This window comes from Phyllostomus hastatus, unplaced genomic scaffold (assembly GCF_019186645.2).
Source record: "Phyllostomus hastatus isolate PE091 unplaced genomic scaffold, TTU_PhHast_1.1 phas_scaffold_1674, whole genome shotgun sequence".
NCBI lineage: Eukaryota > Metazoa > Chordata > Mammalia > Chiroptera > Phyllostomidae > Phyllostomus > Phyllostomus hastatus.
The window spans coordinates 20,796,231-20,814,552 of NW_025334011.1; the positions used below are offsets into that span (position 1 = coordinate 20,796,231).

General features: G+C 37.5%; 1 protein-coding gene across 1 annotated transcript in view; it reads right to left on the bottom strand.

Moving 5' to 3' along the window:
* Positions 1-18,322, bottom strand: part of MRC1 (mannose receptor C-type 1) — a 79,074-nt gene that overhangs the window by 48,706 nt on the left and 12,046 nt on the right. Inside the window, exons 3-6 of the mRNA XM_045857981.1 lie at positions 15,134-15,307; positions 10,944-11,108; positions 5,941-6,054; positions 3,084-3,230 (exon numbers count right to left, since the gene is read on the bottom strand). Of these exons, the coding sequence (XP_045713937.1) occupies positions 3,084-3,230; positions 5,941-6,054; positions 10,944-11,108; positions 15,134-15,307 (600 nt within the window). The remainder of the gene's footprint in view (positions 1-3,083; positions 3,231-5,940; positions 6,055-10,943; positions 11,109-15,133; positions 15,308-18,322) is intronic.

The window sequence follows — 18,322 nt, forward strand, 5'->3', positions numbered from 1 at the left end:
CTAGCGCATGGTATGAGTGTAGTGAATGTTGGTCAAGAAAGGAACTGAAGTTCTACAGTAATTTATAATTACCATTTTACCGATATTTCAAATAGCAATTTAGCATCATACTTTGCTTAGAGAGGGATTATGTTACCAAACGAATGCTGGCTTATACATTGAAATTTGATATTAAGTGTTTGTAAATGTGCTGCCTTAGTAAATGTTCTAAATAGGGCACCACTGATATGTGTTTAAGATATTAGTCTCATTTTCTCTTAAAGGTTCTGACGACCTGCAACACACTGTTTAATTAAGCCCAGGATTCTGCGCATAGTAGTCATTCCAGTAAATAGGTAGTTCTAATGACCAAACACTGCATTATTGTAATAAAAAATTACAATATTTTCATAATTCTCTCAACGCAATTTACGTTTGCATGCATCCAGTAGTTACCGAAGAATTGTTCATATAGCTCTGGAGCCCTCTGGTGGGATATTTGAGTTTTGCTTCTTGGGAGCTGAAAATAATGTCAGCAGATGCTCAGGACTTCTAAACCTAAGCAGGTGAACTTTTAAAATACTTGAAAACATGAAAAGAAGCCATGAAGGAGAGTGCCAGGGGGCAACACCAAGGACGCCATGTCCCTCTAGAGCAGACCTGCCAATCGGTATGCTATGTGACCACATACACAATTATAAATCCCTAGTGTTAAAAAAAAGTAAAAAGAAACAGGTAAATTTTAGTAATCTATTTTATTTAACCCAATTTATCTAAAATATTCATTTTAGCATGTGATTGATCAAAAAATAAATAATGAGGTATTTTACTTTTTTTTTGCATGCAAAGTCTTGGAAGTCTGGTATGTATTTTACACTTTCAGCAGAACTAGCCACATTCACGTGCTCGGTGGCCATGCAGTTAAGAGGCTATTAAACTGGACAGTGCAGCTCTAGGGACCCAGGAGTTACAGCCAAAGAGGGAAATGCTGCAAAGACCAACAGGGTCCAAGGTGGAATTTTTGCCCAAGGGGTGGTGTCACCAGTCATGTGTGCTGAGTAATTTGACCTCTGATATGCATTTCCAAGATCTGATTTATTTGACTTTATACATAAGATAGAATGACTAATCCAGGAAGAGTATATAGAAGTTCAAAAACCAAAGGGAATGGAAGGTTGGCAAGTGACATAAGATGAGGAATAGCAGAGAGATAAGAATAATTCAGTAAGTGTTTGGGAATATGAACAAATGTCCACAACGGGCATCAATATTCCCATTTCATAGATAAGGAACCTAAAACTGAGAGACTAAGTAACAAGACCAAGTGACAGAATTCTGCTCCCTGTGCCAGGAAAACTATAAAACAACCATTCTCCTCTTTCCCAAAGTGGCAATTCCAAGAATGACACTATTTCTCCCATGGGAACAATAGGGGAGATAAAATACAAGAATGATTGAGGTCTCCCTGAGGCAGGCCACAGGCGTAATGGTGACCCTGTAAAGCATGATCAAACCCAATAACCGGGACCCTCATCTGCATCCATTGGACAGCTTGGCCAGATCTCCACCCACTAAAGTTGCAAACACAGCTACACTTTAATCCAGCAACTTCACTTCTAGGAATTTTCACATGTACAAAACAACATGTGCATAAAGTTATTCACTTTAGGGTTGTTTGTAATAATAAAAATTGGAAGTAAACTAAAGGTCCATTAATAGGGGACTTTTCAAATAAATACATAATGCTCTCTCTCTGGGATGGCTATTGTGCAGTCATAAAAATTTACACAGAAATTATTTATGTGCTATACAGAATGGTGTCCAAAATTATTAAGTGAAAAAAGTCAAGAATACATATATGGTATGCTTCTATTGGTATGAAGCAGATAAAAATAATTGTAAATGTATTTGCTTATACATTCAGAGAATAAATAGGTAGGGATATACATCCAGAAACAGTTATTCAGGGAGGAGATCTGGGAGTGGGAAGAGGTTGAAACAAAATATTATTATCTATCATTTGTGCTTTTTGGCTTTCTAGCCATGTCAGTCATATTTTAAAATAAATGAAATTGCTTTTAAAATTCAGGGAGAAAAAGTTAAGGATGACACATTATCAGATCTCCTGAGCACAATATATAGACATGTGTGTGTGTGTGTGTGTGTGTGTGTGTGTGTGTGTGTATACATACGTACATACATACATAAATTTCTTTTTTTTTTAATTTTTTATTCATTTATTTTCAGAGAGAGGGGATAGCAGGGAGAAAGAGAGGGAGAGAAACACTGATGTGCAAGACAAACATCAATTGGTTCCCTCTCACAAGCCCCCAACCAGGCACCTTGCCTGCAACCCAAGCATTTGCCCTGACTGGGAATCAAAACTGCGACCTTTAGGTTTGCAGGATGACACCCAATGTACTGAGCCACACTAGTCAGGGCCATCAATTTCTTTAAAGTAGTAAGTGTGTCTCCAAAAATATCTGATAGTGAAAATAAATGTAGTTTGTTTGCTTTTTGCTGATTTGTAGAAAGAATGCAGTCTTGCCTAAGTAGATTGATTCTTCTGTAAAATTATAATAGAGAGCATAATTGAATTCTTTTCTTGGGTCTAGCCTACATATAAATTTCAGTTACTACTTTTGGGATGTTTTATTCCATTTCTGTGAAGACTTCAGTGTACAGCATTAGAGCCCAGACAGACCCTAAATAGAGAGGACATACAAACACTCTCTTTCAGATATGTATTTCTTAAGTTTGTCATATAAGTTTGTCAAATATGCAGGTTTTACATAGCCTTTGAACATTTTTGTCTTCATCTAGAATGTGAGAATAATAGTATGTACTTCATAGGGCTACTGTAGGGATAAAATTTTTACTGATGTCCTGTGAAAAGCTTTGCACATGTGTGAACACCACACCACACTCAAGAAATGGCAGTGACCAGGAGCAGTAACCAACAAAAAGAAATTTTGTAGAAATATCATTAAGCTTACTCCATAAATTATGCACCAAGCCTGTCATTTCATACAGTTATGACTGTGCTATAACTTTATCTTTAAATTATCATATCTTATACACTGCAGATCAAATAGATCACTTACCTGAAGGAATAACAAAGTTATTCAAAGTTGTGTTGCCCTTTTTACAAATGTAGCCTAGTCTCTGAGCACATTTCAGATTTTCCCACTTAGCATTCTTCCCAGGATTTAGTGACACACAGCTAGTCCCAGGTTCTGCTGATGGACTTCCTTTGGGGGAAAGAAAAAAATTAAGTGGAACTGTTATAGGTGTTACAAGCAGATAGCCCCCTCAGGCTCACATCTTCATCCTCTGGGTTTAATGGGTCCCCATTCTGTCTTTTGCTACACATTCAGAAGTAAATATTTACTGACTACAGAGCAAAAGCCACGTTGGGTAACTGCTTTATTGTTGTTGGATCATTCCAACACCTACAATTTTGATTATACAGGTCTACTTCTTTGAAATAACTTTTTTTCACAATATCAAATGATAAAGCTAGACCTTAAAATCTGAAAAATCACCACACTGGGTTGTTATGTATAGCAAAGAGGCACCTAACCAAACAGCATGTGATGTTTAACGTTGCCCTATTAAACGTTGTTGATACCTACCAAGAAAACCAAGTCAAGCTAACTGTGAGGGCCAGACCAGGGAGTTTTTGGAGATGGGAAAACGTTCTCCAATTAGAAAGAGACAGGAAAGAAAGACGATGGCAGGAGAACAGGGAAGGGACACTGGAAGCAGCAACGTGGGGAGGGAAGACTGATTAAGTGCACCTGGAACTACGGCTCAAGGTTTTCAACTCAGCCTACGAAAGATGTTTTTGAGAGCTAACCACTCACCCCGTTTTTTATGGGAAATATTAAAAAAACAGATAAAGTCACCTTTGCTAACATATTAGATATACGCTAGTTCCATGTCACACCTGAAGACAGGGGGAATGAGCCACATTGTGTTAATGACTGCTTCGTGACTTTTGATGTGCCTATAGCCTGCACCTGGACCTCACCCTCCCTTCCTGTAAGATGGGAGGCAAGTTACCTGCTCCAGAAAACCTTTGTCAAATGTTTTCGAAAGTTGCTTGAATAGCATACAAAGAAAAAATCTGTTAGTGCAAAGATGCGTATGTTTTTAAAATGTGTTGATATTGTGGCCAAACTCATGATGTAACTGAACTGACGGATAAGGTGTCAGTGTCAATACTAGAAAGAAACTTTCAAGAAACAATAAATTTAATCACTATTGGTTATTAATATATTAACTAATTAATGATGTTATACATTTATTTAACAATACCATATGACTGCCAACTTTAACATATCAACTAGTTGTTTTTCACTGGTTACCAGAGTCACACATATACTTGATTCACACTCCCACATCATTTGTGTCAAATATCCTCACTTCAAATGGGAATATATTTAAATAAATGTGTTACTTGTTAATAAGTACTCAATTGAGTGCTTGATTGAACATTTACACAATAGCAAGTGCTAATATATCTCAGGTTTCTAATTTTAGTTTGAAGACTCTCCTACTATTTTATAAGGTGATTCAAATTGTACTTACTTCTCAGGAATTGGATTTATTAAGGAAGGTCATTTCTTTTTCTTTCTTATTAATATCCCAATTTCATGTCTCACCTTCACTGAAGTTAACTTTCAAATTTTCTCACTGAGCTCTTAGAATGCAAGTGATTAAATATTACAATCATCACTCCCCAAAAGAGTAATAAATAAAGTGACCTGCCTTGCTTAATATTGTACAATAATTAAGCAACAAAAAAGAACAAACTCATCCCCTCATAAATGATTATTGTTGTCTAGGGATCTCATTGACCCCAACGGGTATTCTCCAGTTTAATGTGACTTAGTGAGTAGGCAGATAAACGAAATCCTCACCTGTAAAAAAGGACATCTTACACTCTTTCACAGCGATGTTTATGACCCATGTGCCAGAGAAAAACAGAGCTGATGCAGCGGTAAGACTCCAGTGGCAGTGCTGCAGCCACCACGCACTGAAGGTGATATTGCATAGTAAAATCTCATCAGTGTAAACCAAAAGATAGTCTCTAGAAACCCCCCTCATATTTTGGCATCTATTCTGAATATTATTTTACTGAGGTTTTTCTTTTTTTAACAGCATACATTACTAATGTAAAAAAATGGAGAGCTTGGTTATATAAACCAAATGCAAAAACCATTCAATGGCTTAAAAAACAAATCTCACCATAGGGGAAAACACCACATCGGTGTTTTCCATAACAGAGCTGGTACATGAGGATGTGACTTACAGGCTATTCCTTTCCCATGGACAGGGCAGACATCACTCATTTTCTTTGCACTCTTTCTTAACAAACCCAGATTGGTATGGGGGCGGGGGCGGGGGGTTCAGAGCCTTACTCAGTTGAGTGCCTCAAGTAGTTACTAACACTGGTTGGTAATGGTGAATAAGATGAAAATTTTTTGTCATCATTGGCCTTTTTGTTTTCTCTGAATAATTGCCAAATACGTGGAATAATTATTTAGTCTCCTTTTTTGTTCTGTTACCAGAATGTTATGACGATGTAGAGAATTCTGTCTTCCAGAAAATAACAAAGCTGTGGAAGGCTTGGTTATTCCCAATTGTTTTATACCTAGCAAATCAAGGATATTCTGAAAATCTATACTGTAACAGAGACCTGTATTGATTTGTGTGATAATCCTGCCTGACAAACCCTCATCCTGGGAAGCTGGCATAACCTTATGTTTTAATTTATTCAAATCTGGCTGGCGGATTTCAAATCAAGGTGAGAAATGGACTGTATTTGACAGTGCTCCGACTCTTCTCTTTGAGGTCCACATGTGAGATGATGAAGGTCCCCGTGGTATTGAGAAAAATTACGTTTAGAGGAACTCAGCCCCAGACAAGCTCTGCCCTACCTGGGAGCCAGTTTACCTGGGAGCCAGTTCAGGTATCGGAATGGACTGCCCTCGCTCCACTGCCACCCGCTGTTCACACTCAGACTGTTCAGTCCGATCCACAGTCCTGAAGTCAAGGTACTGGTTAATCCTGCACAGTGAAAGCAAAAACAGAAACAAAAGTCACACTCAGAAAAGAAAGTGAAATTAAATTCAGAATTAAGAGCTCTTTAAGGGAAACAGCTATCTTTTCACATTCCTCATCTGCTGTAGGTACTCCTAGGCTTGTTTTGAAGAATTACATTAATTATCACAATAGGACCTGACACATAGTACGTGCACAACAAATGTAAGCTACTGCCATTATTATTATTATTCTGTGTGGAAGTCAGGTTGGCAAAGATTGGGATTTAGAAAAAAATTCAGACTTTGTGTCAAATGTATTCCTTAAAGCAGAGCATCAGCCACAATTTTTCCTGTGAAGTGCTTTTATAATTTTATGAGATCAAGTTTTTTTACTATAATATTTTTCTATAACATCACTATAGAAAGCATTGATTGTGCATGCCTAACATTGTACTTCTTAATTTTTCTGCATGTATTATTTGAAATGGTTATATACCTACTTTTGAACTTCATTATAACAGAGGATGCATTAATGTCCAATATTACTCTGGTAATTTTTGTTCTCTGTTGAGGTGCAATTTGTTTTCCTACCAGCACCAAAGGAAAGGGGCAAAACAATCAGAGCAACAAGCCAAATTTCACTTCCTATATCTTATTTCAGTTCTGCACATATGTAGTTACAAATCTGATTCAGGAATTGAGAATTAAGTACAGCATGCCAGCAATTTTGAAGCTGGAAACAGAAGTAAGGATGAGAAATGGCAATGGGTGGTAGACAAATGGGCTGCTTGGGCAGAAGCAGCCAGCCCTGCAGATACTGTGAAAGCAGATGGCCGGTTCAGAGTGAATTCCCCAGAGCAAGGAGCTGTGGATTGTCTTTACTAAGGATTCCACTTAGTGCTTTGGGAACCCCCAGGTCCTTGCTTACTTTTTGTTTGTGAGACCAGGCAAAATGACTGAGAAGACAGCACTGAATTCCAATTCAGCTATTTTCTGAACATGCATTAGGCAAGTTTCTAATTTCTTATTCCTAGTCTGTTATCTCACCTATAAAGTGAGGACAATAATGTTATTTAGAAGATGCGTGTGAGCCAAGGTCTCATACATGGCAGCTGTTCAATAAATGACAGGTAATTTGATCTCAGAGTCATAAACCAGGCTTACACATTTTTTAAAAAATGATGTTTACTCCACAATCCTCATATAAAAGAAGCTTTACCTTAAAAGCATGAGTAAGTACTCGTGTATGCTTTTCTTTTTTTCATTTTAGTGTCATGTTTCCCAACATGGAGTAGACCATAATCCCCATTCACACCATGGTTTTCTAGATTTTTTTCCCTGATATATCCCAAGAAATCCCAAATATCATGAACATCTTTCCTCCAAAAAATCAAAATTCTGTTTTATTTTTTAAATTCCTCATTAGACTTTTTCCCCCCTAATACATGACACTGTTGACTTAGAGAAAAGCGGAAATATTAGAAATATGCTGACTAAAATTCTGGAGACTTTGATAAGATTTAAATAAGAATCTGAGGGAAACTCAGCCTCTGAGTCTCTTGGGGATTGTTTGCCCTCCCAAGAGACACAACAATAGCCCTCGGCGATTAGGGAAGCATTTCCTGCCTCCGGAACCTGATAGGGAGCAGGGAACCAGGAAATGAGGCTGGAGCTGGGCAGAGCTGCGGTCCTGCCCTAGTCCCTGCTTTCCTCTGTGTAACTGGGGAAGAGTTAAAAAGTAACCTGAGTTCTGTCCTGGGGATTCCAGAAAGCCAGAAAACAGTAAAACTCCTGAGTCAAGATAACACAACTCAAAAACAAATTCCCCTAAAAAAAAAAAGCCAATTGAAACGCTGTTATCTCTGACAGATTCTTCTCTCATGCGTGTGCACACAGTAATACCAGGACTGTCTTCAATCATCTTTTCTCTTCCTTTACTCATCTACATGAATTTAGTTTCTTCTCCTTCTCTGTTTTCTTCTCCTCCTTATTTTTATACATGGTTGTAAATATTAATCACTGTGACACTTTGTCCCAATATTAGACCCAAAAAACCCACCCAAAAGAGAGCAGAGAGCTATTGAGCAGACTGAGGCATAATCTCATCTCTGAGTTTATGAATACACACAGTGAGATCGGGTTGCTTTTCTATGGTCAGTCTCCTTAATAACCACTATACAAAAGTGGTGAGTTGCTGCCTATGCTGAAAGGAGACAACTAATTGCCCTGGCTGGTGTAGCTCAGTGGATTGAGTGCGGGCTGCAAACCAAAGTGCTACAGGTTCAATTCCCAGTCAGGGCACATGCCTGGGTTGCAGGCCATGACCCCCAGCAACCTCACATTGATGTTTCTCTCTCTATCTCTATCTCCCCCCTCTCTAAAAAGAAATTTTAAAAATAAAATCTTTTTAAAAAAATTTAAAAAAAAAGAACTTTCTCTTTAAAAAAAAAGAAAGGAGACAACTAATAAATGTTAAGCTTGGTGCTAAACTCTTGTAAGAACTATTTCATTACAGTGGAGCAGTTCACAATTCAGTCCTCAAAAATGGACTAGGAATAGAAATATACTTCTTACACAGTTACGTATTTCAAAGGTTGTGCTAAATAAATGTATGTCACATTTTTTCCCACCAAAAATACAATGCAATAAACAACATCAAGTTCAACTGAAAACTAATTTATGGGAGAAATGTGTTCCAGTAGATGAAAGTATCATCTGAAAAGAGTTGGACAAAGTGAAATCCTAGAAAATGAAGTAAGGCTGGGGACGTGCTTGTATTGGTTGACACATATTCTACTTTTTAAGAAATGGAGTCACTGAGGCAATTCTCAGGTGATCCCTACCAAGTTCCCCCAGCCTCACAGTGCTGGAGCCCAGGCGACCTACTCCGATCAGTGCTCTTTACTCTTGCACTCTACTGCAAGGGTCTTGTCAGATGGAATTTGTAGGCATCACTGATAAAGCACATACTAAAGCAGTGTTCTGCCAAGTTTGGTCCCCAATCACTTGCCCTAGAATCATCTGGGAGGTGGATCATATGCAAATTCCTGGGCCCCATGTCATACCTAATGATCTAGAATCTCTAAATTTGCACCTAGGCATCTTCATGGTAACAAAGTTCTCTGGTGATTAAAAAGCTACTTCACATTTGAGAACTACCACTCTTTCTGTCCTCTTGCCATAAGCTGACCACCTATCCAAACATGAGTCTGGACTGCTAAATAATTATTTTGATTATACTGCACCATCATTCGTCAGTCAGCAAAATTCCCTGAGACTCTCCCCGGTGGAAGATTGTATGTGACTCTCTTTGAGGGTGAGGATAAAAATATGCACAAGGAATTCCTCATTTTTATCCATTTGCCTGCGTAATCCATTCACCACATGGTCTTCAGTTTGTGCTCTTCATGGTGCTTACTATAATTTGTGTCTATGTGTTGGTTTGTTTTCTTGTTTGTATGTTTTCCCCCCTTGGACTTCAAGCTCCATGTGGACAGGACATGTCTTGCTTTGATCACTACTGTGTCACTGGGACCTAGCAAAATGCCTTACATATAGATGCTAGCAATCTTGTTGAATGGGTGAATAAAAATAACAAATTAATGTATTTACACCCTTGCAGGGGAAGTGGGACATATATATAAACAATTGTCACTAAAGCAGTAAACAAATAAGGGAAACGCAGATGGAAATGAAGGATAACTGCATTTCAATCGTATACAATTTGTGAAATTCTATGTACAAGAAGGGGCTTGGGAAAGATGTGGAGGCAAGAAAGTATGATACATGGGTGAGGAACTCAAAACTTTTATCAGTGGGCAGATGACAGTTATTGAATGGCAGGCAAAGGTGTTCTGTGAATTTTTTGATAGGAAAGGAGAAGTCACTAAGGGTTTTTCAAACATGGTAGTCACAGTATAAGAGACATATTAATCTAGTAGCAGTGTCTGGGTGAAATGGAGGGAAGGAGGGTGCTCCAGGGCAAGGAATTGGGGATGCTTTTGCTCCACACTCATTTTCTGATCCTAGTCTCTCTGTTCCCCAAGTGTGGATTGCAGAAGCTAAAACAAATACTCTCATTTCAAGCAAACATTAACTCTTTTAATCTTCACAATCCTCTAAGAACAGAAGCTTTAGAAACAAACACCATGCTGTAGAAAGAGTGTCAATAAGACCAGCAAACCATTAGAGTGTCTGCAAATTTTAGAGACAGGAAACAAAAAGAACTGAGTTTCAAAGTGGGTCTTTAAAAAAAAAACCTTATATGAGGACATTTATTTCATTACTTTTAGAAACAAAGGAAGGAAGAGAGAGAAACATCGATGTGAGAGAGAAACATCAATTGCTTGCATCCCATATGCACGCAGACTGGGGATGATACGCACAGGGACCATGCAACAAACCCGCCGTCACCGGGAATCCTTTCGGTCACCAGACAACACTCCAACCAAGTGAGCCACACTGGCCAGGGCCAGAGAAGCTCTTGACTTGTCTCTACTTGTGGTGGCAGCATCTTATTTTATCTTCATGAACTCTGTGATGCGAAGGGAAGATCTTTGGCTTCAGGTTAGACCTTCAGTATTTGACCAGCATGATACCCCTGTTTTATGCCCAAGAATTTCATCACTGATTAATTGTGGCATCTTCTACTCTGAGCTCAGATTAACACTCCGAATCCTTACCGGCAAGGGTCCTAGAGACTGTTACAACTGCTAGAACAAAGTTGGCTCTTGAGACCAGGACTATTTGCCATTCCAATGTCTTTCCAAGATGCAAATTTGTTATAACATCTGCTGAGGTACTGACTCCTATTGTGACGTCTATAGTCAATTGTGCTGTCCGCTTTTAAGCTAAGCTATACAGAAAACAAATAATCATGATCTTACTTACAACTCTTTCTTCTCATGTCATTACCTGTCAGGTATGTTTGCTCATGGATTTCTGTGATGCTCAAGAGTTCGGCACTCTGTTGCTGGCAGCTCTTCCTTGCCTGGTGCCAAGTTAAAGCAGATTTGGAATTTATCTGGTAGAAAATGCCAGTCAGTGGATCTTTTTTCCATAAGCTTTCACTGCCCTCAACTGTAAAAGAAGTCAAATGGAATTGGCTGTTATGTTTAGAAAAGACTTTCAGTGAACAATGTTTTTTAAATAATCCTAGAAGCATTATTGCCTCAACCCTTGTATTTCTTTTCCTTTTTTCTCCTTTTACTTATTTTTAAAGTGCCTATGAGATTTTCTTCACTCCTGAAATGAAAAGGCGAAGTTTTCAAGGGCTCACCCACATCCAATCCCTTCCATGTGCCTAAAGAAAGAAAGGGGGCATCATCTCCCTATTTTTCCATTGGCATGTTTGGGATCAGGTGAGTTGGGAAGTGAGGTAATCACAAGAACTAAGAATAAAGATACCTACCCAATTTCCTTAATCTAGAAAAAAGTAAAGGGAGAAGAAAGAATAAGTATATGTTTTCTCACAGCAAGCGAATGTTTTGCCTGCAAATTCTATTTGGTCATTTTAGACCACAGACACAGGCATTAGAGGGAAGGTCATGGACTCCACAGATTGACCGACCTGGACTTGCACTTGGCCCTGTCATTCACCAGTGGTTTGCACTAAATTAATCTGTTAATTTTTGGAGTCTCACTTTCTCATCTCTAGAATACACTCAATGTAGGTATCTCCTGGCAATAGTAGATGCTAATTGTTTGTTTTTCTTCCTTCAGAATAGAAATTAAATATTTTTGCTTATTTTTCTTATGTTATTTTATGATTCCCAATATATTCAATAGGCTCGATTCTACTCTATGAAAAGCCAATAATACAGGCAGATAAATTTTATTTATAGCACTTTACTTATGTCAAGAGAATCAACAAATGAAATATTATTGTGAGCTTCATGTCATGAGAATTTCTCTTTTGTCTTTTTAATAATATAAAATTCTACTTATAAGTCATATGAATAATAATCTTTTCATTTATTTGCAAGGAAGAGAGTAAGGATTATATAACAGCTTAAGTTTTCTGGGAAGTATTCAATTTGCTAAGAAATTAGATCATTTTCTAAAAGCATGCAGCCTATGCTGCTGGGACTTTTTTAAACCTGACAAGAAAGTGACCTTTGTCATGCATATACTACAGACTGTGATCTGAAACTTGTGGTCTCAGGGCACATCAAAGAGGAAGAAAAGTATATCAAAATTCCATTCAGACAACAGTGCAGAAATTTCTAAATTTCCAAGATGTTTTAAGTATAAAATCAATACATATACTTATATTAAAAAATAAATTTGAGCCCTGGCTGGCGTAGCTCAGTGGATTGAGTGTGGGCTGCGAACCAAAGCATCACAGGTTTGATTCCCAGTCAGGGCACATGCTTGGGTTGCAGGCCATGGCCCCCAGCAACCACATATTGATGTTTCTCTCTCTCTCTCTCTCTTTCTCCCTCCCTTCCCTCTCTAAAAAATAAATAAATAAAAATCTTTAAAATTTTTTTAAAAAATAAATTAGAATTAGTAATATTAAACTTAAGTTAGCATGGTCTGAGACTTTATTAGTTTAAATGTCCAAATAGATTCTTCTCTACAGGAGATCATTCAAATGAGACTATTTGAGGTTTGTTTGAAGATAGAAGGTTTAAAAAATATTTTTAGAAACATAGAGTTTTTGCATATAATATGTCAAAAATATGAGATATTAAAAAGAGGGGATTGTTTTTTATCCAGGAACAGAGGAAAGGAATATAAATGACCAAAAAACGACATGCAATGTGACTCTTCTCTTCATTTAGAGAAAGTGTACACTGCCTTTTAAATCAAGGTATTAAAACCGATTTGTCATTGATTGTCTAGGTGTCCTGACTATGTAGCTCCTCAGCTTGTTCAAATTCTCACAGTAAAACAGCACAACTGATCTTGAAAGCTAAAGTTGCAAGTTATGAAGAATTGAGAGAAAGGAGTCTTTTTCTTTTTTCATTCTTGTCATACTTGAATATAAGTGTCTAAACATAAGGAAAACATTACAATAAGCAATGCAAAGGACATATATCAGGTGTTACAAGGTCAATAGCTGGTACCTCATCCTCCTATATTGAATGTTTGTTTAAGGCTAATATGAAATAAAAATGTTCTTTTGAAAGGAACACAAAGCAAGGAGAATGAAATAGATTGTACAATTGCAAAGCCCTTTAAAAAAAGCATGATATGTATTATAAAATATTCTTTTGATTTAAAAAATGTTCTTTGGAAATAAAACATTTTTTAAAGTTTTCTGCATTACTTTCCTTTTACATTTAATAGGAAAAATACATAATTTGATTTGGAAGATATAAATTACAAGTAACAGGACTTAAAGATTATTCTATAACACAGTCAGGATATGCCTCCAACACATATCCACCCTAAGTGGTGAGGTTACTTTTTGTGATTAGTGACTGGCTATTTGTCCTCCATTTAATGATTGATTAACTCATACCTGCAGCCCACAACCCCTTTATCAATACCACTTAGGTGCAGGATGCTGTGAAATCCATACCCCTAAGAAACTCAATAATAACAAGACTTATAAAATACAATTCCTACTCAGTAAAAGAGAAAGACACTTCCCAATCACTGAAAAATAAGTATTGCTTTATCCTAAGGGAAAAAAATGGCTCAGTTTTGCCTTCTAGTACAGAGATCTGATATCTACAAACTTTTCATGGTAATCAAACCTTTAAGGTTGCTAACAAGAGAGGTGAATATATTTACCTCACCCAGGAATGAGAGAGCAGCATCACTATGAACGGGAAGCCTGTGTGTATTGTTTGGTCTTTGCCCAGAATAGAGACTAAACATAGAAGATAATTACAATACATGGAGCTGACAAATGAAATTCTGAGATGTTTATGGACTATAAATCAAAACAGATAAATAAGCATGATTCTTGAAATTCTGGCTTTCACTTGACAAACTAAAATAGTTTTATAAATTGGGCTGTTTACATGATGTGGATGTGGGTAGATGTATGGTCCCAAAAGTTGAGTTCTAAGTAATGTTGTTTTTAAGCTCAGATGGCCACCATCCCAGACCACATCTGGTGTACTTCCTCTGTACCTTCCCCTTTACAGGACAGCAATGGAGAGAATTCTGGGTAATACCAGAAACCAGGAGCTGCACTGATCCATAAAGTCTGAAGCAGCAAGAGGTCAGGAGATAAGACACTTATGGGGGAAGAACTGGAAAGGGGTATCTGGCAGCAGGAAGAGGATGTGGGGTGACAGGGAAAGTAGAATAATGAACTCTTGTTTTTCCTCTTTCAGCCCCATCAGTGCCTCCCAACACAATGCTCTCCTCCGCCGAATCCCAACCAAACCTGCTGCACTTTTTCTTTATAGATTCTTGAGCATATTGAGAATACCAAGAATTCTTATGCTCTGGCCCCTTCCCATCAATGTAATGCAATACCACTTAGCATTTCTGCAATACTACTTAAATTTTCATTTTAAAAAATGCTTCAAGCATAGAAATAACCCACTTCCATTTGACTCATTGTTGTGTTAAATTAAATACTCTTCTTAATTAAGTTTAAGAAGAATATCATTACTCTCATTATCACAGTGAGGAGCCCCTTTCATTATATTCATACAAAATTCGGAGGTTTTCATATCTCTCTGTCTCTTTCCATCAAACCACATGCTTGTGACATTGTTTAAGTTATTTTTTAATCTATAGTTTAATAAGGGTTCATCATTTGAAGGTTGGGGAATGGCATGCTTACCTCTAGTATTAAGCATATACTGAGTTATATACAGTATAATTTGTTTGCCCTAAAGTCTTAGAAAATAACTGACAGTAAAAGTAGAAGTTGAAGAAAAGAAGTTAGTGAAAATAAAGGAGTTATTTGATATAGTCCAGTGTCAAGAGATTTGTGTTCTAGTCTTCTGCTAGGATGAGTGACTTTCTCCATTATAAACTAGGGACAATGAATCTATAATGGTTTGTGGTGGGCCATGATGCAATAACAAATGTGACATAACTTTGGGAAAAAATGTTCTAGATAAATGCAAGATGTTATCACCACACTGCCATACTAAATGCACCAAACATTTCTTGATGGTAAAGGCACTTACATTTCAGTGGGCAGTACCCATACAGCTTATCCGTGTCATAATTTGCAGTGGTTCCACACCAAAGCCATCCATCCGATGACCCAACACTTGTGCAATCCGCATACCACTTGTTCTCAAACTTGAATGGAAATACACAGCTCGCTCCATTTGCATTGCCCAGTAGTGTGTACATGGCTAAAAGAAGCAGATTGACTTGCACTTAGAATGAAAGTGATGCTTCTGCACACAGATTCTTCAGTAAGAACCCTACCAAAAAGCTGGTCTTACTCTTCTGATCACACTTGACGTCCCCATGCAGGGGATTCCTTTTCATTTTTCTTCTCTCTCTACCCCAGTCTTTGCTAGGTATGTACTTAGGTCTGTACTTAGAAATAACTCTACCACCAACTTAATTTCTGCTGTCTCTTGGAAGAGATTTCCTCTTTCTTCCTGTAGGGCAAATGCAGTTAGCTCAACTGACACCAGCTTTTACTTCTGCATTCCCTTCAAAAGAGAGACAAGGCCATCCTTCCTCATGGTTGGAAGTATAAAATTATGAGCTCTCTAGATTGAACATTATCTTATAGCTGTGTAACCCAAAAACACAATAAATACTTACCTCCCCCCCACGGTTACTTCCTGCTAAGCCAGCCTCCACTTGAGTCCCTAGACAATGGCTGTGGGGAAGGGTAGGAATTTGAGCACAACTCTAATCCACATCATGGAGGGAAATCACTCAAAACCATTAGATATCATTAACAATCAATATTGTTCCCCTTAAAAACTGAATTCAAACAGATTGAAATAAGAAGCTCTGGGTTCATCTAGAAAGGGAAATTGAAAAAACATAAAATAATTGTTCATTATGGTTTGACTTAAGCCAAAAGGATTTGAGAAGCTCCAGTCTTCATGGGCAACCAAACTATTCACCTCATTCTCCAGTATGTTTAAAATTTCTGTCTTTGTAGGGATGTCCCCTCTGGCAGACAATGACACTTCTATAACATTTAGCCTCCTTCTACCAGTTGGTATTTGGTGGAATTGGTCCTGGGTAAGCATACTCTTTCCTTAATAAAGTTTTGCAGATTCTATGACTTTAGAAAGTTCTTAAAATTCATTTACATAATATAAACTATGCCAAACACATAGTACAGCACCTAACACATGTTAAGAGTAAAACAAATGTGAGGGTTTTGTGTTTTTTTTTACTTCCTTTCCGTTTCCTTTATTCATTGTACTTCCCCGGTACTTTTTAAAAACTAAGCTTATCTTAAAATACCTTAAAATTACTTTTTTGTCAATTAGCTGGTTTGATTCTAGCCCTTTTCCCATTAAGTTACAGGCCTAGTTTTTACAAATCACATATCGTATAAGGAATAAGCTGGTTTCAAAAATAATTATGCCACTCTTATGTACGGGTACCTGTTTCTTCAAATGAAGAAAACCTGAGAAGACAACCTCAGGGTTAGTTGTCCTGTTCACTAAATTAGCCAAAGAATTTTCAGTGCTGAGTTTATAGATGTCAGTCAGAGATGACCTTTTCAGGACTAACTCGACCTCACAAAGCACTGACTTGGCCCAGAGAACCAAGCTGCACTCCAGCCCCTCCACTGACAAATCATGGAACTGCAGTCAATGCACTGTTCCTCCTGTGGCCCAGACCTCCCTCTAGACAACCCTCAGATCCTTCTAAACCTACCACTCTGACTCTGTTATCCTAAAATAATCACTGGTCTCAGCCAGTTTTCTTTGGAGACTCAACATGTACTCACTTTGCATTGTTCTCAGGGTTCATAGATATTTCAATGAATGGATTCCAAGATCACTCTGAAGAGCTAGACATTCTACCAGGAAAATCTTAAGTACAGGGAAAGAGTTGGAGAGTATGCAAAGTGTGGCCAATGGACTGTCTACATCTAACCACCCCAGGCCCTTCCTCCAATGTGCAATTTAGAATCTGGGTGGGAAGGGGACCTTGGAATCTGCATTTTAACAAGTTCTCCAGATGATTCTGAAGCATATTGAAGTTTGAAAACCACTATCCTAAACCCTATGCATATTTTTATCAAAGCAAACAGAAGAATAGAAAGGGGAGAGCGCTACAGAACTTCAGTGTTGTATTTTAAAATAAAATAAGAAGTCTGATGTCTTAGCACCAATCTAACTAATCTAACTTGTGTTGCATCCCCCAGTTAGGACTATTGTCCCATCTGTGGAATTCAACTCTGTCAAGTTTAGTTCATCTTTATCCTACTCAGTAATTTTCCATCAAGTTTCTCCTGAAAGATTATACTACATAGGTCATCTTTCATGTAACTTCTAAACCTACATTGTGTTCAATAAATGCCTTAGGATAACTTCTTTCTGAACCATCCTTCTCATTCTTCTTCACTGTCTACTGTCCCTCCTCTTTATATAGAAGAAAAATGGAAAGGTGATATATCATCACCTTACAAAGATCTGAACTTCTTGACTTTACTTATTACATAGCTAGATTCACCTTCGCAGGTAATCTCTTCTCCCAAAAGACAAGCACTCCCTCTGATCTGGAGTCACTCTAGATAACGCTTCACAGTAACCAAGTGTCCACACCTGAAATGTGGTTTAATTCCATGTGACTCATGAAGCCTTTCTAAAGGGCTTCAAGTTCCTTCTTATTTTTGTTTTGTCTTTTTTTTTTCTGTGCAGCCACCAGAGAATGGAATTTGGCCAAGAGAAGCGAAGACTAAATACTCTGATTTTTATTTAACCTTCAAAAGCTTAAGGAAGCAACTATATGTAATATTATGTCCTGCCCCACTGGTGCTACCACTTTATAAAATAGCTGACTAAATATGACACATTAATTCCTCAACTTTTCAAATATACATAAGGTAACTAATCAGGAACATTCTGAAACCAAAATTATCAAGGAATGCCAAGGTTCCATTTGAAGCAATCTGACTTGGTAAAGAACATTGTCCATGGGTCATTTCTCTGGGATAAGTTAAACCAAAGGAAAAGAAACGTTGTTAAATTCATTTATCACTCAAGTACATAATGTCAAATGGGAGGCTTTTAATCAAAGACTACAGTGAAAATTAATTTCTAAAAATTGTAACCCATAGTTTAAAAAAATCTTAGCTAAAGTTTAAAAAAATGTCCTCCCATTAATTACAAGCAGCTAAAGTATCACTGAGGACATTTTACCAAATGTACTCACTGTCATGT